Source organism: Arachis hypogaea, chromosome 8 (genome assembly GCF_003086295.3).
Source record: "Arachis hypogaea cultivar Tifrunner chromosome 8, arahy.Tifrunner.gnm2.J5K5, whole genome shotgun sequence".
NCBI lineage: Eukaryota > Viridiplantae > Streptophyta > Magnoliopsida > Fabales > Fabaceae > Arachis > Arachis hypogaea.
This window is the reverse complement of record NC_092043.1, coordinates 51,105,743-51,125,467: the sequence shown is the minus strand read 5'-3', so window position 1 is coordinate 51,125,467 and position 19,725 is coordinate 51,105,743. Positions and strand designations below refer to the sequence as shown.

Below are 19,725 nucleotides of genomic sequence, written 5' to 3'. Positions count from 1 at the left end.
ATACATTATTTTGTTGAAGGGAAATGAATAATGATATTTGTTGCAAACAGACACATAAAATGATATTAGGAACAGAACTACTGAAAACTCCACAATTATATGCATTTTATTAAATAAAGAAATATAATATAAGATTAATGGATAAAGTAATAAAATATTTGAGTAAACTTATTCCTTAATTAAACTTAATTGTTGAGTTTCTTAATTCCTGTTTGTATAATTAAATTATATATGAGAATAAAGTCACATGGAAATAATAGGCTTTTAACTATGACAAATGAATTAATTATAATAGTAGATAATAGATTATCAATGTAAAAAATATTATTCTATTATTATTTAATTTAATAACATGTTTCTATTTACAAGTTTTTGCTGATTTAGATGATGTATACTTTGATATTTATATGAAACCTTGTTTTTATATTGACAATAAGTCAAAATAAATTAATAACACATTACGCGAAAGTCTTGTTTCAATATTTATGGAGCATTTAGTTTTAGAAATAATAAATTGCTAACATGCCTAACAATATTTAGATTCAAAACCGGAATTATTCTAGGAACTTTAGTGGAAGAAATCTTATACAAATGTCATGCAGTTCAAGTTAGGTCAAATATGTTGATTAACCACATTATAATCAATGTTAAATTACAAGTGCATGCTCATCACATAGACTAATAATTTTTATTTTAAGGTAGACTCATCACATTACTTTTAAATTGAACTTAGTTAATCATATAAAATAATATTTGTCAAAGTCAATTTAAATAAACAATACATGTGGGTTTTTTTTTGTTCTTAAGCTTAAATATGAAATAGTAAAGAAAAGGAACCGACACTTCACACATGCATTATGTATATATATAGTTGTTGTATTTTGATCATGCTCCTAAGCTTCTTACTTTTTGTCTTCTTACGTTTTTGTTTTCTTTTTTCTCTAAACCCTCTAATGTTTCAAATTTTGCATGATTGTTATTTTGTATCCAATTACCTAATCACAATTAAAGTTCAGTTGGAATGTCACGGAATGTGTTGACATCTCAACAAGGAAAACAAGTGGAAGCTAAAATACCAACAATTCTCTAACTATAAAATATTGCCATTTGTAATATTAATATATTATTTATAATCCTAAACCTAAACCAAATCAAATCAAATTAAGATAAGGCCTTATCACTAATTAATGGGAAACCCTCTAACTAACTTACCGGGTCAAAGAACATATAGCTCACCAACTGAAAGATACGCACACCAGAAAATTTTCATTGGCCACAATGCCTCCAACTCAGATTAGACCCCAGAATTTGATAAATTATAATTTCGAGTTTCTTAAAATTGCCCTTTATTTGTTTTTTAATTGTTTTAAAATTTGAATAGAAAAGCATGATTAAGAGAAGAATATTATGAAGTTTCGCTGGATATATAATTGTTATATAATGTAGCATAATGCCCTACCAAAAACTATATCCATTTTAATGACTGATAAGCATGTGATTTAATGTTAAAATGGTGTTGTATTCATATTATGTTGGGGTCCCTTTTCTAATAATTGTTGACAGAAGTTGAAGGTACGTAATTCAAAGCATATGATATATCATATCATATTATTATATACTATAAAGAATAGTACTATTTGGCTATTATATCTTACAAGCTACGTTCAATTTGTTTACCCCCACGTGAAAAGTATCCAAAAAGAGAAAACGCAAAGTAAATTCTGTTTTATTTTCTGATATTTGAACTGAACCTTTATTAAAGCCATAAAAGACTCTTAAATTTCAAGGCTAATGGGTCCATAACTGAATGATTTAAATATTTTGTAGGCAATATAGCAATAATAAAGCTACTAAGAAATGTGCATTTTAAGTAATCAAAAGAGGGTGTCACACCAAATCACTAATTGCCAAGGATAAAGGGTGTTCTCCATGTGCCCTTTTGAATAATCCACACTCTGTCAAAACAAAACATTCTCTAAGGTAAAATACTTCCATTCCTTCAACCTCTTTTCTTTTCTTGTGTTGAGCCTTAAAAAGAGTCTTCATTCATTTTATGCATAATTCATCACATTCTTTACAATGGAAGTCTCAAGCAAGATTCTGAGAAGATCAATCTACACATTCCTTCAAAACTATCACTATTTCACTTCAACAGCAGCATTTCTAGCCATTCCATTCTCAGCCTCAATACTCATTTCTTCTTCTTTTTCTTGTGCTTCTTCCTCATCAATCATGCTTCATATATTCAATCACCTCAAGGCTCTATTCTCTGCTGCAGGGTTTCCATCATCATCACAGTTCTTCTCAATTCTCAACCTCAAAGTCTCTCAAACAATCACTTCCTCAATCTTCACCCTTCCATTCACACTCACTTTTCTCCTCATTGCAAAAGCATCAGTAATTCAAGCACTTAGCAATAACCAAAAACCAATCATAACAATTCCACCATCCTTTACTTGTATATTCTCACATTACAAGCCACTTTTACACACTTATTTTCATAACTCTTTCTTTATCCTCTCAGCAAATGCAACTTCCTTTTGCCTTCTCTTCCTGGCCTTCGCCGTCACGGAAGGCCTCGGCTACTCTTCCTCCCGGAGCTGCTCGACTCTCCTGTCGGCGGTGGGGGGCATTCTCTTCTCGGTGATACTTGCCAATGCGCTTGTGATATGCAACATGGCACTCACACTCTCTGGCATGGAGGGAAGAGGTGGATACATGGCGATTCTGAAAGCATGTGTTCTTCTAAGGGGAAGGACATCAATGGCTCTGTTCTTGGCTCTGCCTGGGAATGCAGGGCTGGCCGCCATTGAAGCATTGTTCCAAATAAGGATTGTAAGAAGTTATGAGATTGGTGGGAAGCTGTGGCCTTGGATTGCTTTAGAGGGCATTCTCATCGCTTATTTGTATTCTATTTTCATCATACTTGATACAATTGTGAGCTGCATTTTCTACAAAAGCTGCAAGATAGCAGCATCATTGGTTGACGAAGAAGACCAGAATCTGTTGACTGCTGAATTCACAGGTTACTTGGGGAACAAGAATTTTGACGAGCTACCTTGAGTAACAAGATAGCATGTTTTTTTGTTGGAATTTTCAGATATTCAGAGAGGGAAGAAGGAATTCTTTTTATTCCATCAATTTATTATCATTGTACATTGGATCTTTTACAGTGTGAATAATATATGAAGCCTTCTGTTTATTTATTTCCTTTCATTTTGATAATACATCCTCCTAAATAACATTCTTAATTACTTTATTTAGTATTTAAGAGGATGTTGTAGAAGATATTTAGGGGATTATACTACTATTATTTAGTGTAGTAAGGTGACATCAAACAATTGGAAAAGCCTTTATAAACTCATACTATCAGGCAAACAATTCTGAAGAGTAAACTAGTATAATTGGATAGATACAACACTAATCTGTCTGAATTTTTCACTGTTAAAATCCGTTCAGAGTCCAGGGTACCTATTACACTTTACTAACATCTATAACTTTGGCCTGCTTTTCACTTATATTACAGTTACAGTACAGAGACCTGATTTTCTAATTCTGTTTCTTAACCTGACACCTATACAACATGATCTTAAGTATATCCTACCAAAATCTCTAATTTCTATGTTACATTAGAAAGAATTTGGATCCTAAAGTAGTGGGGGGGTTACAACTTTGTACAAGGTTTCATGGTACTACTGATGAGATGGACTTTGGTGCTTCACAATCCCAAGGCATGAGGCTCTGGTGCAGGAAGGATGAACGCGGAAGCAGATTTCTTCTTCTTACATCCGTCCATCATATTCATTAGCATCTGAAGAACCCGCGCTGATCACCAGAGTGTGGAGCCATAGATGATGATGATCAATGGAATTCTGATTCAACAACATGCCATCAGAGAATCATCTCAGAAGCTCTCAAAGTGGCTAGCTATTTCGCCAGCCTTAAGAGGCCAAATAGACTTGTCCATCTTGGAAAAGGGAGGATACTTTCTTCTCCTTTGCTTTCTCAGCTTTCTTCCATCTCTTTGTCACCCTTTCTTGGTGTCTCCGCATCTATCTCTCTATCGAACTTCCTCGGTGTCTCGCCATCCATGTCAAACTTCCTCGGTGTCTCGCCATCCATGTCAGACTTCCTTGGCGTCTGGCCATCCATGTCTCTATCAAACTTCCTCGGTGTCTGGCCGTCTCCCTTTCTTGGCGTCCCGGCTTTAGCCTTCTCCCTCTCCATTTCAGCCTCTTTCTCCGCTTTCTTCTTATCTGCCTCCGCTTGTTTGACATTTTCATCATGTGATTTTCGGAACAGTCTTGTAAAATTCAAGAGAGTAGCAGTAACTGTAATCAATCAACAATGAAATACATACATTAAGCCAAGGCAAACCAAGTCCTGTCATTGATACAAGAACAAGAGTAAGCATTATTACCTTGCTCAAATGGACAGCGAGCTGGATCCTCACCAAAATATAGTGCAAGTGCATCTGCATTTCTACCCTGTCCACACACAAATTACAAAATCTTTATACACGTCCTATGCATTATTCTACCAGTAATGATGGTTTAACCAGATTACCGCTGAAGAATATAGGTTTGTTACAGATTCCACCTCCGACTCCGCTATAGAAAGGAATTCTTTAAGTGTCTGAAAAAGAATTCTTTGTCATCAATTTTATTATATATGATATGATACAATGAAAGACAAAAAGTGACATAAAAGGCTAAACACCTTACGGAAAACATCAGACACGGGGCCATCAGTTTCAGATGCAGCAAGCTCCTGTTTAAGCTTTTCTAATCCCTTGATGAGTGCCTGCATTTCTTCTGCTAACATCTTCAATTGTATCTGCAAAATTTGGTATCCTAATTAATATATATATATTTATATATATGTGTGTGTGTTGCAATTGCATTATCCATGATGTGGATACAAGAGCCAAAAACAAATCATCACCTTAGTGGCTGCTTCCAGGTTAACTAGGTCAAGGTGAAAATCAAGGAGTGATGGAGACTTTTCAGCCAGGACCTGCAGTTTTAAATAAGCATTTTTTGGTAGATGATTCATCCTTTATTGTACTCTGACAAAATTCTTTAGATTATGCATTGCAAATGGAACTTATACCTTGCAAAGATAATGCATCAGTGTCATTTTACCCGTAGTAGCTCGAGTGTCAGTAAGCTTTAAGAGACTATCCAACTTGAACCCAACTGCAGCTCCTGTACCATGCAAGTACAAATATTTTTACACCTACTATCAGTTCAATTTGTGATCATGATTGAAATTGGTTCTAGAAGATAGTTAAAAGAACATACCCCTTGCAGTGCCTTCATTCAATGTGTTACCCAAATAAAGAATTTTCTTCATAATCTCCTTCAGTTTAACTGAATTTCGGACCTATTATGAAAGCAAAATGTACCAGTCCACAAAAATACAAGAAAAATAAATAAATAATAATAAAACTTTTATTAATTTTGTAAGCAAATTATCAAGTACCTCATCACAGGCAGAGTTCACAGTGTTTAAACTCCTCTTGAAGTCTTCAGCCTGCATCAAGTGGAAAAAAATAAAGTGAAGTGAAACAAGAAAAACCAAATTGAAAACAAATTCAGACAAAACACCTTGAGAGTCAGCAAACCTGAGTCCCAAACTGAATCTTGAAAGAGAACACTCTTAATTTTGCCTCCACTCTTGGCACTTTCATCAGCTCCATAAAATACTGAAGCATAACAAGAACATGAAAATATTACACAGGCTGGTCCTTAGCTTGAACTAACAAATACCAAAATAGCCTTTTTTATAAGTCAATTTTTGAAGACACAAACACTTGAATCAATTAGCTTATCAATTAACAGAGGAACCTCTTATAAGTTCAATATATGTTTCCCTCACAACCAATATAGAATGATACATTGGTTGAAAGAACTTATTAACACACCTGTTCACATTTTCCTAAAGCCTCCGGGTCACCAGTGTATCCCTAAATAAGCATAATCAAGATGAACCAAAATTAGAAAACAAAATCCAAGGAATTACAAAAGCTAAGCCTTATTTATAGGCAATGTGATAGTAATAAGAACATCAAATGCCAGAGAAGCAAGATCCCCTCACTGCCATCATAACAAGATCCAAGAAATTATGCATATATTTTTAATAAGGCCATCACCTTCAAAGTTTCCATCTCCTCTTTAGTAGGACAAAATTTGATGAGATTTTCCACCTGATCACCATCTAACACCGTCTCATCCATGGCTAGCACTGCTGCCTGAGAATATGTATTAAAATTGTTAGGAAAGAAAGCGAAAAATGTAGTGGAGGGAGCCTATATGAAAAGAATGAGCTTAATTACCATCATGTCAGGAAGTGGCATCTTAACCTTTGTGAGCATAATTTCAGTATTATAGGCCCTTCGTAAATCGATCTTCAATGAAGAGTACAAATACATAATTGAATGAGTGAAAAGCAAACATGAAAAATGAATTTGGAGAGTATTCATATATAGAAGAAGAGAATACCAACTGGACTTTATCAGTTTTGGGTGCAGCAGCTTTGGATTTGGCAGATTTATCAGCAGCTTTTGGAGCACTTGCAGAAAAAAGCTTCTCCAGCTCTGAAACGTCAAACTCTTGTGCACTAAGATTGAATGTAAAACAAACAATTAATACACTATTAAGTAAAGGATATTGAAATTGAAATTATATAGAGAGAGAATGGAAATTCAAATGATTACGTTTGAAGTTCCGCACTTCTTTGCAATTCTTCCCATAAGCTCCCTTGCATTGCCCTGCTAACCTTACTCCAATGCAAAGGCTTAAAAGGGGATCGTCGAGGCATCGCTGTAGTACGTGTGAGCCCACGCCCTCTAGCAGCTCCACCACCTCTTCCCATGGGAGGCGGTGGAGGTCCACCACCTGGAAGACTACCAGGAGGCGGAGGTGGGCCTGGGCCACCACGTCCAGGAGCAGGAGGCGGAGGTGGGCCTGGTCCTCGACTTCCAGGAGGAGGAGGCGGAGGAGGGCCTGGTCCTCGACCTCCATCTGGAGGTGGAGGTGGCTGAGGTGCTCCAGGCATTGGAGGAGGTGGAGGCGCTCCGGGCATTCGAGGTGAAGGAGGTGGCGCCCCGGGCATCTGAGGTGGCGGTGGTGCTCCGGGAAATGGAGGTGGTGGAGGTGGTGGCGCTCCGGGCATTGGAGGTGGCGGTGGTGCTCTGGGCATTGGAGGTGGCGGAGGTGGGCCACGGCCTTCTGGAAGTGGTGGAGGTGGTGGCGCTCCTGACATTGGAAGTGGAGGAGGTGGCGGAGGAGGTGGTGCTGCACTTACCCGTGGTGGAGCGGCATGCACCGGCGGCGGCGGCGGCGGAGGTGGTGGAGGAGGTGTTGCTCCATGCATCTGAGGTGACGCCGCATGCATTGTAGACGGCGGAGGTGGCGGAGGAGGAGGTGGTGCTGCATTTACCCGAGGTGGCGCGGCATGCACCGGCGGCGGCGGCGGCGGAGGTGGTGGAGGAGGTGTTACTCCATGCATCTGAGGTGACGCCGCATGCATTGTAGACGGCGGAGGTGGCGGAGGAGGAGGTGGTGCTGCATTTACCCCAGATGGCGCGGCATGCACCGGCGGCGGCGGCGGCGGAGGTGGTGGAGGAGGTGTTGCTCCATGCATCTGAGGTGACGCCGCATGCATTGTAGACAGCGGAGGTGGCGGAGGAGGAGGTGGTGCTGCATGCATCGGAGGTGGCGGAGGTGGTGGTGGTGCCGAATGCATTGAGGGTGGGGGAGGAGGTGGTGCTGCATGCGTTGGAGGTGGCAGAGGTGGTGGTGCCGAATGCATTGGGGGTGGGGGAGGAGGTGGCGGAGGTGGTGGTGCTGAATGCATTGGAGGTGGTGTTGTATGATTCGGAGCTGACGAAGGTGATGGTGCTGCATGCGTGGAAGGTGGAGGAAGAGGTAGTGCTGCAGGCTTTGGAGGTGAGGGAGGAGCACTAGGTGGCGGAGAAGGTGGGGGAGGAGATAGTGCTGCATGCATTGTCAGAGGGGATATAGCATGCATTGGAGGTTGCGGAGGAGTAGGCGGAGGAGTGGGTGGAGGAGAGGGTGATTCATTCATTGGAGGAGGTGGAGGAGGTTGATTTCTATAAATTGGTGGAGGAGGGCGAGGTAGTGGCATGTGTAGTGCTACACTTAACGAAGGAAGTGATGGTGGTGGTGCTGCTGCTTCGTGTGATAGAGGAAGAGCTGGTGGTAGTATAGGTGGTGCACCACTTGATGAAGCAAGTAGTGATGGTGGTGTTGATAGTGGTGCATTTGATGGAGGAGCAGGTGGTTCTCCACTTGATGAAGGAAGTGCTGGTGTTGGTGGAGGAGGTTGTGGTATAGGTGGTGCTCCACTTGATGAAGGAAATAGTGGTGGTGGTGTTTCAAGTAATTCATTTAATGGAGAAGAATGTAGTGGTGGCGGTGAAGCCTTACTTGAAATGGGTGGGGGTAGAGGCCGTGGCGGTGGTGGTGGCGGTGGCGGTGGCGGTGGTGGACATGTAATCAAGGGAGATGGAGGTTGTGTTGGTAGACATTCAGGTAAAAGAGAGGGTGGTGGTGGATTACTATCTACATTAGTGAAGGATGGTAAAGCCAAGGATGATGGTGGTAAAGGTGGTGGTGGTGGAACTTGAAATGATGTAGTGGAGGTTGGCAAGAGAAGATGTCTAGGATCTTCTTGTGTAAAGGGAATATAGAGAGGGGAAGGTGGAGGAATTGTTGGAACTCCATATTTTGAAAAAGGTGGTGGTAGTGGTGGAGGTGGAGGTGGAGGGGTGGTGGTGAATTAGAAAGGGAGACTACATTTGATAATTCCCCAACTACAGATACGGATGGATAAACAAACTGGTCTCTATGGTCAAAAGATGATATTGAAGGGGGTGGGGGTGGAGGCCGAGGGGGAGGAGGAGGAGGAGTTGTAGGTAGTCTACTAGATGGAGGTGGGGGTGGGGGTGGGGGTGGAGGCCGAGGGGGAGGAGGAGTTGTAGGTAGTCTACTAGATGGAGGTGGGGGTGGGGGTGGGGGTAGAGGTGGAGGCGGAGGGGGAGGAGGAGAAGGAGTTGTAGGTAGTCTACTAGATGGGGGTGGGGGTGGGGGTGGGGGTGGAGGAGGTACTGGCAGAAGTATTGGATTTGAATTAAGGTGTGGTTCTTGAGTGGTTGACTCAAGAGGTGGGTCTTTAAGTGAAGGTGAGGATGATGATGGAGAGGTAGTATCAAGTTCTATATGTTCTAAAGATTTTGAAGTGCTCCTCCCTTTAGGACTTTTCAACTCAGAAAGATGGGAAATACTATGAGACCTTCCTCGAGGACTCGTTGGTACGTAATGGGGGCTTGACGCTGGATAATATACATGCATTGAATCCTGGTAAGAACCCTTGTTACTTGGAATCCACTTAGCTGCTACACTTGCCTTTGCATGCTTTCCCTCGTGACCATGATGTTCATTATGTTCCTGATGATGTCGTCTTCCCTCAACACCCTGTTGTTCGTGCTGATGCTTTGCCTCAACACTATGTTCGTGTTTATGCTTTGCCTCGGCACCATGTTGTTCGTGGCGATGTTTTGTCTCAGCACCATGTTGTTCGTGACTATGTTGTTCATGATGTTTAATCTTTAACTTGGGAGAATGATGCTTCTTTTCAGTAGATGGATGTAGTTTATGATCAGAATGTGACATAGAAAGATCATGCTTTTCTTCCCTTTCATCAAATTTCTTGTTTATAATTGTTATCTCATCTTCTAAATCCATCTTGTCTGCAATTGAATTCGACTTAATCTCGACCTCATCCACAATAATATCTTTAACCTCATGAGGATCCAAATCTGCTATCTCTTGAAACTTGTATTTGACATCATCAACATCAATATCTTTAACTGTATTAATACTGGATTCTACCCTTTCAACCTCCTGATGGTGACTCCCATCATCTGAAGTAGAGGCAACAGCAATGTCTTTAACTGTATTAATATCGGATTGTACCCTTTCAACCTCCTGTTGGTGACTCCCATCATCTGAAGTAGAGGCTTGAGGATCTGAAGAATCTTTCCAAATGTCTATATGACTTCTATCATCATGGACCATATGTTGGTGACTCCCATCATCTGAAGTAAAGGCTTGAGGATCAATATCTATATGACTTCTATCATCACGGACCATATGTTGGTGACTCCCATCATCTGAAGTAGAAGCTTGAGGATCTGAAGAATCTTTCCAAATGTCTATATGACTTCTATCATCATGGACCATATGTTGGTGACTCCCATCATCTGAAGTAAAGGCTTGAGGATCAATATCTATATGACTTCTATCATCACGGACCATATGTTGGTGACTCCCATCTTCTAAAGTAGAAGCTTGAGGATCTGAAGAATCTTTTCAAATGTCTATATGACTTCTATCATCACGGACCATAGGAGAGCCAAATTCTCCTCTACCTTCAAGTGCATCAATTGCATTCGTAAAAATCTCTTCCACTTCATAAAACTCATCCGGTGAATCACTCTCACTGTCATTTACATCTCGGCTTACGTTGATTGGAGATAGATTATGTACAAGAGCATAAGCGTCCAAGAAAAGCACCTGATGCAAATACGGAGTGTGGTTTTAATGACGATGACATAACATAAAAGTAGTAACAATAAATAAAAGGTAAAATTACCTCTGCTTTAAAGTCCTTGGGGAACTGCTCCTTTGAATCCCACACAACATCAATATCGTCACGACTCAAGATCAATGTGTTTGAGCGAACAAATGCAGTATGAAACATTATTCTAAACATCATTTCCTCCCCAACTAAATCTTCACTCAAATGTATGCATTCAAGAACAATATCCCCTTGAACACGACAATGGATATCAATTTTCACGAGCGTACATTCTGCCTGTGGTTAAAATTTCTTAGAAGACATGACATCGAATTAATTCTTATCAATTGAAGAATAACATAATGTTACATCACCTGCGGGTAGTGTTGAACGAGGGAACCTGGAGTTCGGAAAAGAATTTTAGAGCTACTATTGTCAGGTCTTGTAGGGTCTGGACCATAGACACGAACAATAGGCCTGCAACCTTCTCCACCATCAAACAATGGAAGGTTTCTGAGGATCAAATAGTCCAAAAGCAAGGGTGTTTCTTGTGGAGGCCACTCAGAACCCAATTGTCTTCTGGAAACATACTGGAGATATCTCAACTGAGAAGGTTGGGGATTCAAAGGAGAAAAGAGTTGCAAGACTTCTCTAGATGCTTGCTTGTACAACATTTCAAGAGTCTTCAACTCCCCTGTATACTGCTTCCTGTACAAAAGAAAACCTGCTAGCATGAACGCCAAGACAAGCCAACCCCCCCTTTCGCAATGCAATAACACCACGTTTTGCTGCCCCTCCACAGACATCCAGCTTTCACTTGATCGGAAGAAATGGTGCACAAGCTCCAGAGGGAGTAACGGACAACCCGCATATTGCCGAGGGTACTCCATAACCGTCAACATGTCAAATTGTGCCAACACATCTGACATCTGGCTCCGCGTTTCCCGTTCTCTGAAATTGAATACCATGATTGAAGCATCTGTAAAATATTGATTTTTTAGCTGTGCTACTATATTCCCTATATAATCTCTGTATGCTTCTTCTTCCAACACATCCGCCGAGAAGCAACAGTCAAATACTGAAAAAAAATACATAACAAATATAAGTAACATGTTGCACTATGTAATACAAGAGTTCTATTTCCATTATAACCAGAATCTTAAAAATCCAAAGACCTTAAGTGCATATCAGATAAACTAATTCAAGCTGGCAAATACCTTCTTTAGTTTACTAAAATTTAATTGAAGCAGTTATCTTAGAGCATAAGTTGTCTAGGAACAATAGTCTCACAAAGAAAAAATAAATTGAGTTCGATAACATGCTGATGTGTAATGGTCTTAACTTTAAAGCATATCTTCCAGAATTATCACCACCATGGGGAAGAAACAAAGAAAAAAAGAGAGAGAAGGTTCAGTGGTAACATATTATGGCAATAAAGTAGTTGGTGACCAGAAGAAACAAATATCCACATTCAATATTTTATTTCCATTGAAGTCTTAAACCTATATTCCACTTTAAAGAATGCCTTCCAAAACTACAGCAAAAGAAAAAAAAAACCTTCTATTAAAAGCTGGCACATGGTGGTTACAGGAACAATACACATTTCATATCAAGATGCAGTAACAAATAGACTAACCATTCTATTTATTCAAGATATATACGACTATCCCCTATTCCAGCATATAAATTCTCATTGGGTTGGATTGCTTAACCACAACCAATAATATCATGCTCGAGATCCAGCAAATTACAGCCTTAAGACTTTTATCAAAATCTATAACTACAAAGCCACCATGCAAACTGTCATTCCAAACTCTACTATAAGACTGCAAGAATCATTCAATGAATGATTGATGTATCATCATATGTTCTCTAAAGTAGTGGTTAAACCCTTAATTAGTATCCGATTCCAGATGCTATCTATCACACTCTGAAGAACCCCATATCCAGCTGACCCAAACAGAAGAGGGAATGAATGCAACAAAATCCAATCCATTCCATTCTTAGAAGCACATTATAACAATAAGGCTCTGCATTGTAATAACTATAACTACCACATTACCATGTGCGTATATAAATTCACATACATATGCATTGTTCCAAAATTAACCAAGAACAAGCGTAACGTATCAGAAGGAAATGCATCGTAATAAGAAATTGGAAAAATGTAAGAATGGGAATGCATGCGTACCAAAGACCCTCTCGGAGATCTCAAGGAGTCGATCCGGCGGCTTCCGGTAGAAGAACTTTTTGAACAGCGCCATGGGATGGCGCTGTTTCTTCCCCTCTGGGATCCAAACCGATCAAAATTCCAATCCCTTAATCCAAAATCAATACTCTGGCATTCTATACGACTCGTTTTCCAAATGAATCGCCCAATCTTGTCCAATTTCTCAATATCGATGATGCAAATTAATCAACCCCGTACAAAAAGAAGGTGACTATATTAATTATTGCCAACAAATTCTAGAGAAATTTAAATATATACATTTGTAAGTAAAAAAGGGGGGTTAATGGAAATGGTGAGAGATGATAAATAATAATTAATTAGAATAATAGAGGAGGGAATTGAAGAAGGGTAGTGTTGTAGTGAGAAAGGAGAATAATGATGATATGAGTGAGAAGAAGAGAAGAAGAGAAGAAGAAGAAGAAGAAAGTGTGACCTAATGTATGATTTTCAACGACGACGAAGACGAAGAGGACGAGCTGAGGACGAGAACATGCAAAAAAAATGCATGGAAACGTGAAAGAGGAATTCATGGAACACAATGCAAACTGAAACCGTTTTCTGGTGCGCATACCAGATACCACCTCACCTGCTCCTTCCTTCCACGTGCCATACAATCAAATATTTAATTATCTTATATAATTATCGTATTACAACAAATAATTACGTTTCTACTTATATCACTTACACCTAACACGTCCATTCAAATAATCACTTTATTCATCGCGTCACTTTCAAAACATGTCCATCACTTTATCCATATATTCATATGATTCTCAACCCCTTGCACATGACATTATATTTTCTAATTAACCCTCGTCAACATTACAAGCTATCGTGGTAATTAATAATTTCTTCCTAATATAGCTTCCCTTACCATAAATTGAATAGAAACAACACCTCATATTTCTAACTATACTTTTATTTCGCAAAAAAGTTGTACATAAGAAATTAAAACTGCATATATATACAAAAGAATGTTAACAAATATTTCACAATGCATCTAATATAATAAAAGTTCGTATGTAATTATCTTAATATAAAGTTGATAGTTAAGAATCGTTAAATAACAATTTAACTTACTGGTCTGTTTAAATAAGTGTTGGGAGTTCAAATTTCACATTGTGCATGAAGCATCTTATTGATGACATATCACTTAGTCAACAAAACGTGTGGCCCTTGTTTGCTGATAGGGAGACATAACTAAAATGTTGGACTTTTTCAGACGTCTACCTTGATATTTATTATTGCCTATAAATCTTTCTTTCTTTCATGGTGAAACTATAAAGAGTATCTACAATCTAATCATGGGTTTATCACCAAATTATATCCCTCTATAATAGAAGTTGGTAAAAGTCACAAATTACAATTATAGTGTGAAGTACTGGGGAAGAAGACATAATCCAAGTTCAATAACAAATTAAAATAGACATATTCGACTTCTCAACCCTAAGGTCCTTAATGTATATTTTTTTCATTTATATTATAGTATTTACTAATAATTATCATTAAAAAATATTGACTCACAATAGGTATGAAAAACATAATATTGAAAAGGAAAAAAAAAAAGAAGGACGAAAGCCAAATACAAAAGCTGAAACACACATTATTATAAAAACATACGTCTATATACTTTGTAGTATGTAGTGATTAAATGGTATATATTATTTATAAAATATTCCTATTTCATTATTGGCTACTGAAATAGATCGACAATCGAGTTGCAGTTTATCCCGCATGTATATCAAATTTAAGCTCAAGCTAGTTAAGATCTTACAAGTTAAATCTTTCGCGTGAAATTTTGGTTTTCTTCAACTTTTTCATTTAAATCATCTAAAATGGCAATCCTAAAAAAATGAGAAAACAGCAGTTTCCAATATACATTAGGATATTAGTAGAATTATGTATCCTTGCTCACTAGGAGTTCCCAGATAATGAAATTACTATATCTGATTCATTTTGGAGCCAAAAATAGCTACAACAGAACCTCAAGCCAGTCACGGCAAGTGAAATATATACAAATGCCAGACAAGCCTTGAAATTAGATAACAATTAACAATGGCTAATTATAAGAAGGGAGAAGAACTTAAATCATACAGAAAATTTTCATCTATAACCTAAACTAAATGAATAAAATGACCAAAAATCGGATGTTTTAAGTTGATTTGAAAGTGCCATGTTCCTCAAGTTGTTGAGTCTCCCAGCTTCCTGGTAACAAATCATGGAGCTAAATACTCCGAGTTAGAACGATTTTGTTGTTCGTTTGCTGCTTTTAGCAGTGCAGTTGGAGGATTGGAGATTGCCTTCTTTATATCTAACTTTGCATTTACTTCCCATGCTTCTTAGCTGCAATCGAGGGATCACAGATTATCAAGAAATGCCACACTTCAGTTCTTCTTAAGAGTGGTTTCATTTATGTCAAGTCAAATTATTAGCTTTGGAATAGTATAGTTTTGCTTATATTCTTTTTGTGATTTCTAGTCTAAGCACAAAAAAATGGCAGTAATTATACCAGTAGCTTCTTTCAAGGGTAAAAAGGCAGTTATATACCTCTTTGAAACCATGATCTTCGAACTGTGCGTCGGATATGACGCTCATGTTTTTCTAAGAGCTCATCAACTGTGTGCATCTGAGATAGAAGGGGTCCGGAATATTCAACCTTCTCTCCTTGATCCTGAAAACTCTGTAAGGATGAAATCAAATTAGAATAATGTCTATGCAAGGATAAAATAAAAATGGCGCATCATTCAAGAGTTTGATACAAGTAAGGCAAAGCACAGTGCGGGAAACTACCATAAAATTGAAAGGTGATATCACGTGTTTTATAACATAGATAAAGTGCAACTTACCAGATTACTTCTCTTCGATGCTGAATCTTCTCTATGATAAAGTGCCATAGATAGTTCTTGCGAATGGTACTCATCGGAAGCATCAAATGAATCTGGGCGATCAAACCTATTCCACGGATTCTGCATTGATATCTTAGATAAGTCAAGTAGGTCGCTGCCTCTAGAGTTGGTGCGCCTCCCAGAAGACTCCTTACTTTCCTGGTTTCTGTTATCCAAATTATTCCTTGATTTTAGTGTAGAAGTTTCTGACAGGTTGAAAATATGTCCTCTCGAAATAGTTCGACAGTGGGATCGAATTGAAGCGTCATCTTTACGACTTTTTGCCCATGCAAAGCCACTTGATGATGAAACTTGTAATGGCCCAGAAAAGGGAATATCTTCTTGAGATGAATTCTTCATATGGGAAGCATCTTCAAGTTTACCACTAGCTGGCTTTTGTTCCTCCTCACCTGTGTTAGCCTTTTGTTCTTGAAGGATGGAAACAGATCTACCATTGACCTTATGGGAAGCTTGAGTTTGACTTGCCAAATCCTATAATAGCAATGGTAAGTCAGAATTAATTTAACTACCAGACCTTTCCTGCGATCAGTGTGCACGCCTTTAAGAAGAAACATAATGACGTAAGAAATCAAGAAAAACCTCTGCTGGAGTTAGTTTATTGAATCCAAGGGCCTTTCTTGATGGCTTTCTTTTTTCAGTTCCTCGAGCTCGTCCAGTGACCTTTTTCCTGAAAGTTCATCACAATATGATTTCATTATTAAAACATATACAAATAATGCTCAAAGGGAATGGAAATCGCAAAGCATAAACTTTGTTCAATGTATCTGCTGATATCCGAGCATTGTAGCAGACTCAAGTGAAATGCACTTGCAGATATTCTCGTATTCCATATAAGAGATAATCCAGAAGCATTAGAGGAAATATGATCAACTAAACCATTGTTTACCAATAACTATAGTAAAGATCAGTGATCAGTTCTCACCTTGACTCCTCTCTGTGTTTTGCATCAATTTCCTTGCTAGGCGGGTACGTCGGCAAGCTTGATGGCTCACATGCATGAGGTTTTGTTTTGAAATACTGAAAGTAGTAGAAGAATTTGAAATCATCTTTCCAAAAATTAGTCATAAACACAGTAGATGCATAATGAATAGTTTTATATTTAGGACTAACAGCAGGAAAAAAAAATAACGTGTGCAGATAAAACAAAAAAGTTCAGATAATCAATAAACCAGGAATTTCCAACAAAAATAAAATCAGGCTACCTCTGATGAGAGAGCAGATGCGGCAGTCCCACGCTTGTATGGTTCAACGGAAAGAAGAGTTTGCAGCAGATTTACACTGGAAGAAGGCAAATCTTTAAAGGACTGTCGGAGGCAACTATCATATGCTTGTTGTGGCTTAAACAAAGTTGCATGAGGAAGTCTAGTCTTTTTCCAGTATTCATCAGGCGGGGAGCCACAAAGCTTGAAGATTTTGTGCAATTGTTCAACCTGTATGTGTAACAATGACAAATGTGTAAGATTCTCAGAAAAACAGTTGAAACATAGCTTGGGAATTGTCAATCATAGTTGATTCATTTTATTAAACTTAGTATGCTTAGCATTCATCTCATTTTATTAAACTTAATATGATCAGCATTCATCTGACCCAACTTATATTTGATCAGATCCAATCCAATATTTCTCTTTAATTGCCCTACATTATTTATAAGCATCAATCAATGAGATCAATGATGCAACCAAACAAGCTTTATACCAAAGATGTCCAATACCAAAGCTGCTAGATATCATGAAGTTATGGTAAAAAAATAAATAAATAAATAAAGTACCTAACCATCAAGTAACTTTTATAAAAAAAAATAATGGTCTTTAGGCCAAAAGAGAATATTTATAACTTTGTGAACTGATGAAATTTTATAGCCCCTTGCTGGCAATACTTCTTTGCACTTGTAAAAGTAGGTCCAAAATGTTAAAAGGAATCTTATCAGACAAACTCAAGCATTCTTACCTTGAGGGTTGAGGGGTTGTCATATTGTTGTTGTTGTTTTCGTTTTATATCTTTTTATACAATGGCTGAATGGCAAAACTGATGTAAGCTTTTAAGTTTAACAAAGAATCCATTCTATTAAGTTTTCCATCTTCTAGTAACATCATCATTATATAATGGGAATTCACATATTTTGAAAGAGCTTGGTACCTCTGTTCTCCCCTGAAGTATAGGTTTCCCAACAAGTAGCTCAGCGAAAACGCAGCCAACACTCCAGAGATCAACAGAAGGGCCATAATCCGTTGAACCCAGCAAAAGCTCCGGAGGCCGATACCACAAAGTGACAACTCGACTGGTGAGGGGATGCCTGTAGGCAGAACTGGAGAAGTTGGCCAATCCAAAATCAGCCACCTTGAGTATCCCTTCATTATTCACCAGAAGATTGGATCCCTTGATATCCCGGTGCATGACACCCCTGGAATGACAATGCTGGAGACCAGACAACAACTGCTTCATATAGCACTTAATCTGCACACCAAAAATAACCTCCTCCGTCAAACAACTGTAACTACTAAACCTTAGCTACACATTTGTAAATCACATCATAGTATCATCAATTGCTGCAGAATGCAGCTGATTCTGTCACTGCTACAAAGAAATTACAATGAGAAATTGACAATTAGGAAAAAGCAGACCTGTGGTTCGGTAAATTTGACCTGAGGACTTGACAAGAGGCCCGTGATGTCATGCTCCATGTACTCAAAAACAAGGTATATGCTGCATGATAACCTGGAAGTGATCAAGCCCTGCAGCTTTATGATGTTGGGATGATGAAGCCTCCTCAGAATGGTTATCTCCCGCGCCATAAACCGAACACTCTCCGGCTCGAAATTGTCGAACCGGACCTTCTTTAACGCCACTATCTTCCCCGTCTCAAGCTCCCTCGCCCTGAACACGCTGCTATAAGTACCCTGACCAATCTATTCACCAAAAAAAAACTCAACATTCAAATTTCAGGATAATAAACCATAATTGAGGCCAGTTTTGTATGTTATCATGTGTGGACCTTCTCGAGTTTCTCGAATGCGTCGGCGCGGAGGGGAATCCAGCCGTGGATGGCTTCGCCGGCGACGGCACTGAGCCAGGCAGGCCAACCGGCGGCGATGTGCTCTCCCTCGACGTACTTGTGGAGGTTTCCGAGCCTGAAGCTGAGGGATTCGCAGGCAGTAGAACTGGTCCTACCTGACTCGCCCAACTCACTCCGAGTCAGAACAGACGAGTCAGTCCTCTCGTTGTTCTTGTTGTTGGTGTCGGAGAAGTCGGCGGCATTGGGGCGGAATGACCCGGAGTGGTCGATCGCAGGTGTCACGGAGACCGCCTGCTTGGAGCTAACGCATCCCATAAGGAATTCCGGTCGGGTCGGGTCTAGTTCTGGTTCAGTCAGAAGAAGAAGAATGTAGACTTTTTTTGTTGTGTGTTTACTTAATTGATAGCGCCTCGTGCGACAATTGCGGTAGAGAAGAGAGAACCCCCTTTTATGAAATCAAAATCCTACAAGACCTTTTAATTTCCATATTTATGCAACAAATAAATAAATAAATAAATACCATTTCTATTTGTTTTATTAGCGAAATCAGCGGAGACATAGAAGAATAATGGAAGGACAATTTGCATGGCGGCAGAGGCAGCAGCACCATTGCTATTTTACATTTCGGATTTTCAATTAAAAACTCCGAACCTCCATTTTGCAAAACCGCGTGCCACCTCACCCATTATCTCCCACTTTTTTATTTACATACACATTTAATACCAAAATATGTTTGACCAAAAACAATATTACAATTATTATTATATATACATGTAAATTTGACTAAAATCAGTAATAAAAGCATTTTTAAATGTTTGTATAATTAATAAATATTAAATAAAATAAATTCTAACTTTTTTTTGGCTTTCTTAATATTACTATTTTACTTTAAAGTGGAATTCATACTCAATTTTTCCATTATAATACAATGAAAAAAAAAAGAATTACCACCCTTTCTTAACTATATATAA

The 19,725-nt window shown here is 38.8% G+C and overlaps 3 protein-coding genes across 3 annotated transcripts; 1 reads left to right on the top strand and 2 right to left on the bottom strand.

Moving 5' to 3' along the window:
- The first annotated feature begins 1,490 nt into the window (after nucleotides 1-1,490).
- LOC112708214 (uncharacterized) lies at nucleotides 1,491-3,202 on the top strand. The gene has a single exon (XM_025760392.3). It carries the CDS (start codon nucleotides 2,080-2,082, stop codon nucleotides 3,061-3,063), a length of 984 nt encoding a protein of 327 aa, XP_025616177.1. The 5' UTR covers nucleotides 1,491-2,079; the 3' UTR covers nucleotides 3,064-3,202.
- Nucleotides 1,958-12,869, bottom strand: LOC112708213 (formin-like protein 20). Its single transcript, XM_072200278.1, has 19 exons — nucleotides 12,797-12,869; nucleotides 10,980-11,683; nucleotides 10,681-10,902; nucleotides 10,457-10,601; nucleotides 8,850-10,384; nucleotides 6,719-8,805; nucleotides 6,504-6,621; nucleotides 6,338-6,409; nucleotides 6,155-6,253; nucleotides 5,927-5,968; nucleotides 5,627-5,707; nucleotides 5,485-5,535; nucleotides 5,304-5,385; nucleotides 5,113-5,207; nucleotides 4,945-5,016; nucleotides 4,720-4,836; nucleotides 4,567-4,635; nucleotides 4,421-4,487; nucleotides 1,958-4,331 (listed from the first exon to the last, which is right to left on the bottom strand). Exons 1-19 carry the CDS (start codon nucleotides 12,867-12,869, stop codon nucleotides 4,006-4,008), a joined length of 6,057 nt encoding a protein of 2,018 aa, XP_072056379.1. The 3' UTR covers nucleotides 1,958-4,005.
- A 1,887-nt stretch (nucleotides 12,870-14,756) lies between these two features.
- LOC112708212 (protein IMPAIRED IN BABA-INDUCED STERILITY 1) lies at nucleotides 14,757-19,439 on the bottom strand. The gene is made up of 9 exons (XM_025760390.3): nucleotides 18,734-19,439; nucleotides 18,363-18,647; nucleotides 17,878-18,195; nucleotides 16,944-17,171; nucleotides 16,664-16,758; nucleotides 16,321-16,408; nucleotides 15,682-16,212; nucleotides 15,383-15,515; nucleotides 14,757-15,178 (listed from the first exon to the last, which is right to left on the bottom strand). The coding sequence occupies exons 1-9, from the start codon at nucleotides 19,067-19,069 to the stop codon at nucleotides 15,159-15,161; spliced, it is 2,034 nt and encodes a 677-aa protein (XP_025616175.1). The 5' UTR covers nucleotides 19,070-19,439; the 3' UTR covers nucleotides 14,757-15,158.
- Nucleotides 19,440-19,725: the final 286 nt, after the last annotated feature.

Excerpts from the sequence above, each read along its gene's own strand:
- LOC112708214 (XM_025760392.3), top strand. The coding sequence starts at position 2,080 with ATGGAAGTCTCAAGCAAGATTCTGAGAAGATCAATCTACACATTCCTT.
- LOC112708213 (XM_072200278.1), bottom strand. The coding sequence starts at position 12,869 with ATGGCGCTGTTCAAAAAGTTCTTCTACCGGAAGCCGCCGGATCGACTC. Across the intron at positions 5,386-5,484 it reads TGAACTCTGCCTGTGATGAG|GTCCGAAATTCAGTTAAACT; the intron begins GTACTTGATAAT and ends CTTTCATAATAG. Across the intron at positions 4,332-4,420 it reads TCGCTGTCCATTTGAGCAAG|TTACTGCTACTCTCTTGAAT; the intron begins GTAATAATGCTT and ends GATTGATTACAG.
- LOC112708212 (XM_025760390.3), bottom strand. The coding sequence starts at position 19,069 with ATGGGATGCGTTAGCTCCAAGCAGGCGGTCTCCGTGACACCTGCGATC. Across the intron at positions 16,409-16,663 it reads AAACACAGAGAGGAGTCAAG|GAAAAAGGTCACTGGACGAG; the intron begins GTGAGAACTGAT and ends ATGAACTTTCAG. Across the intron at positions 15,179-15,382 it reads AAGATCATGGTTTCAAAGAG|CTAAGAAGCATGGGAAGTAA; the intron begins GTATATAACTGC and ends CCTCGATTGCAG.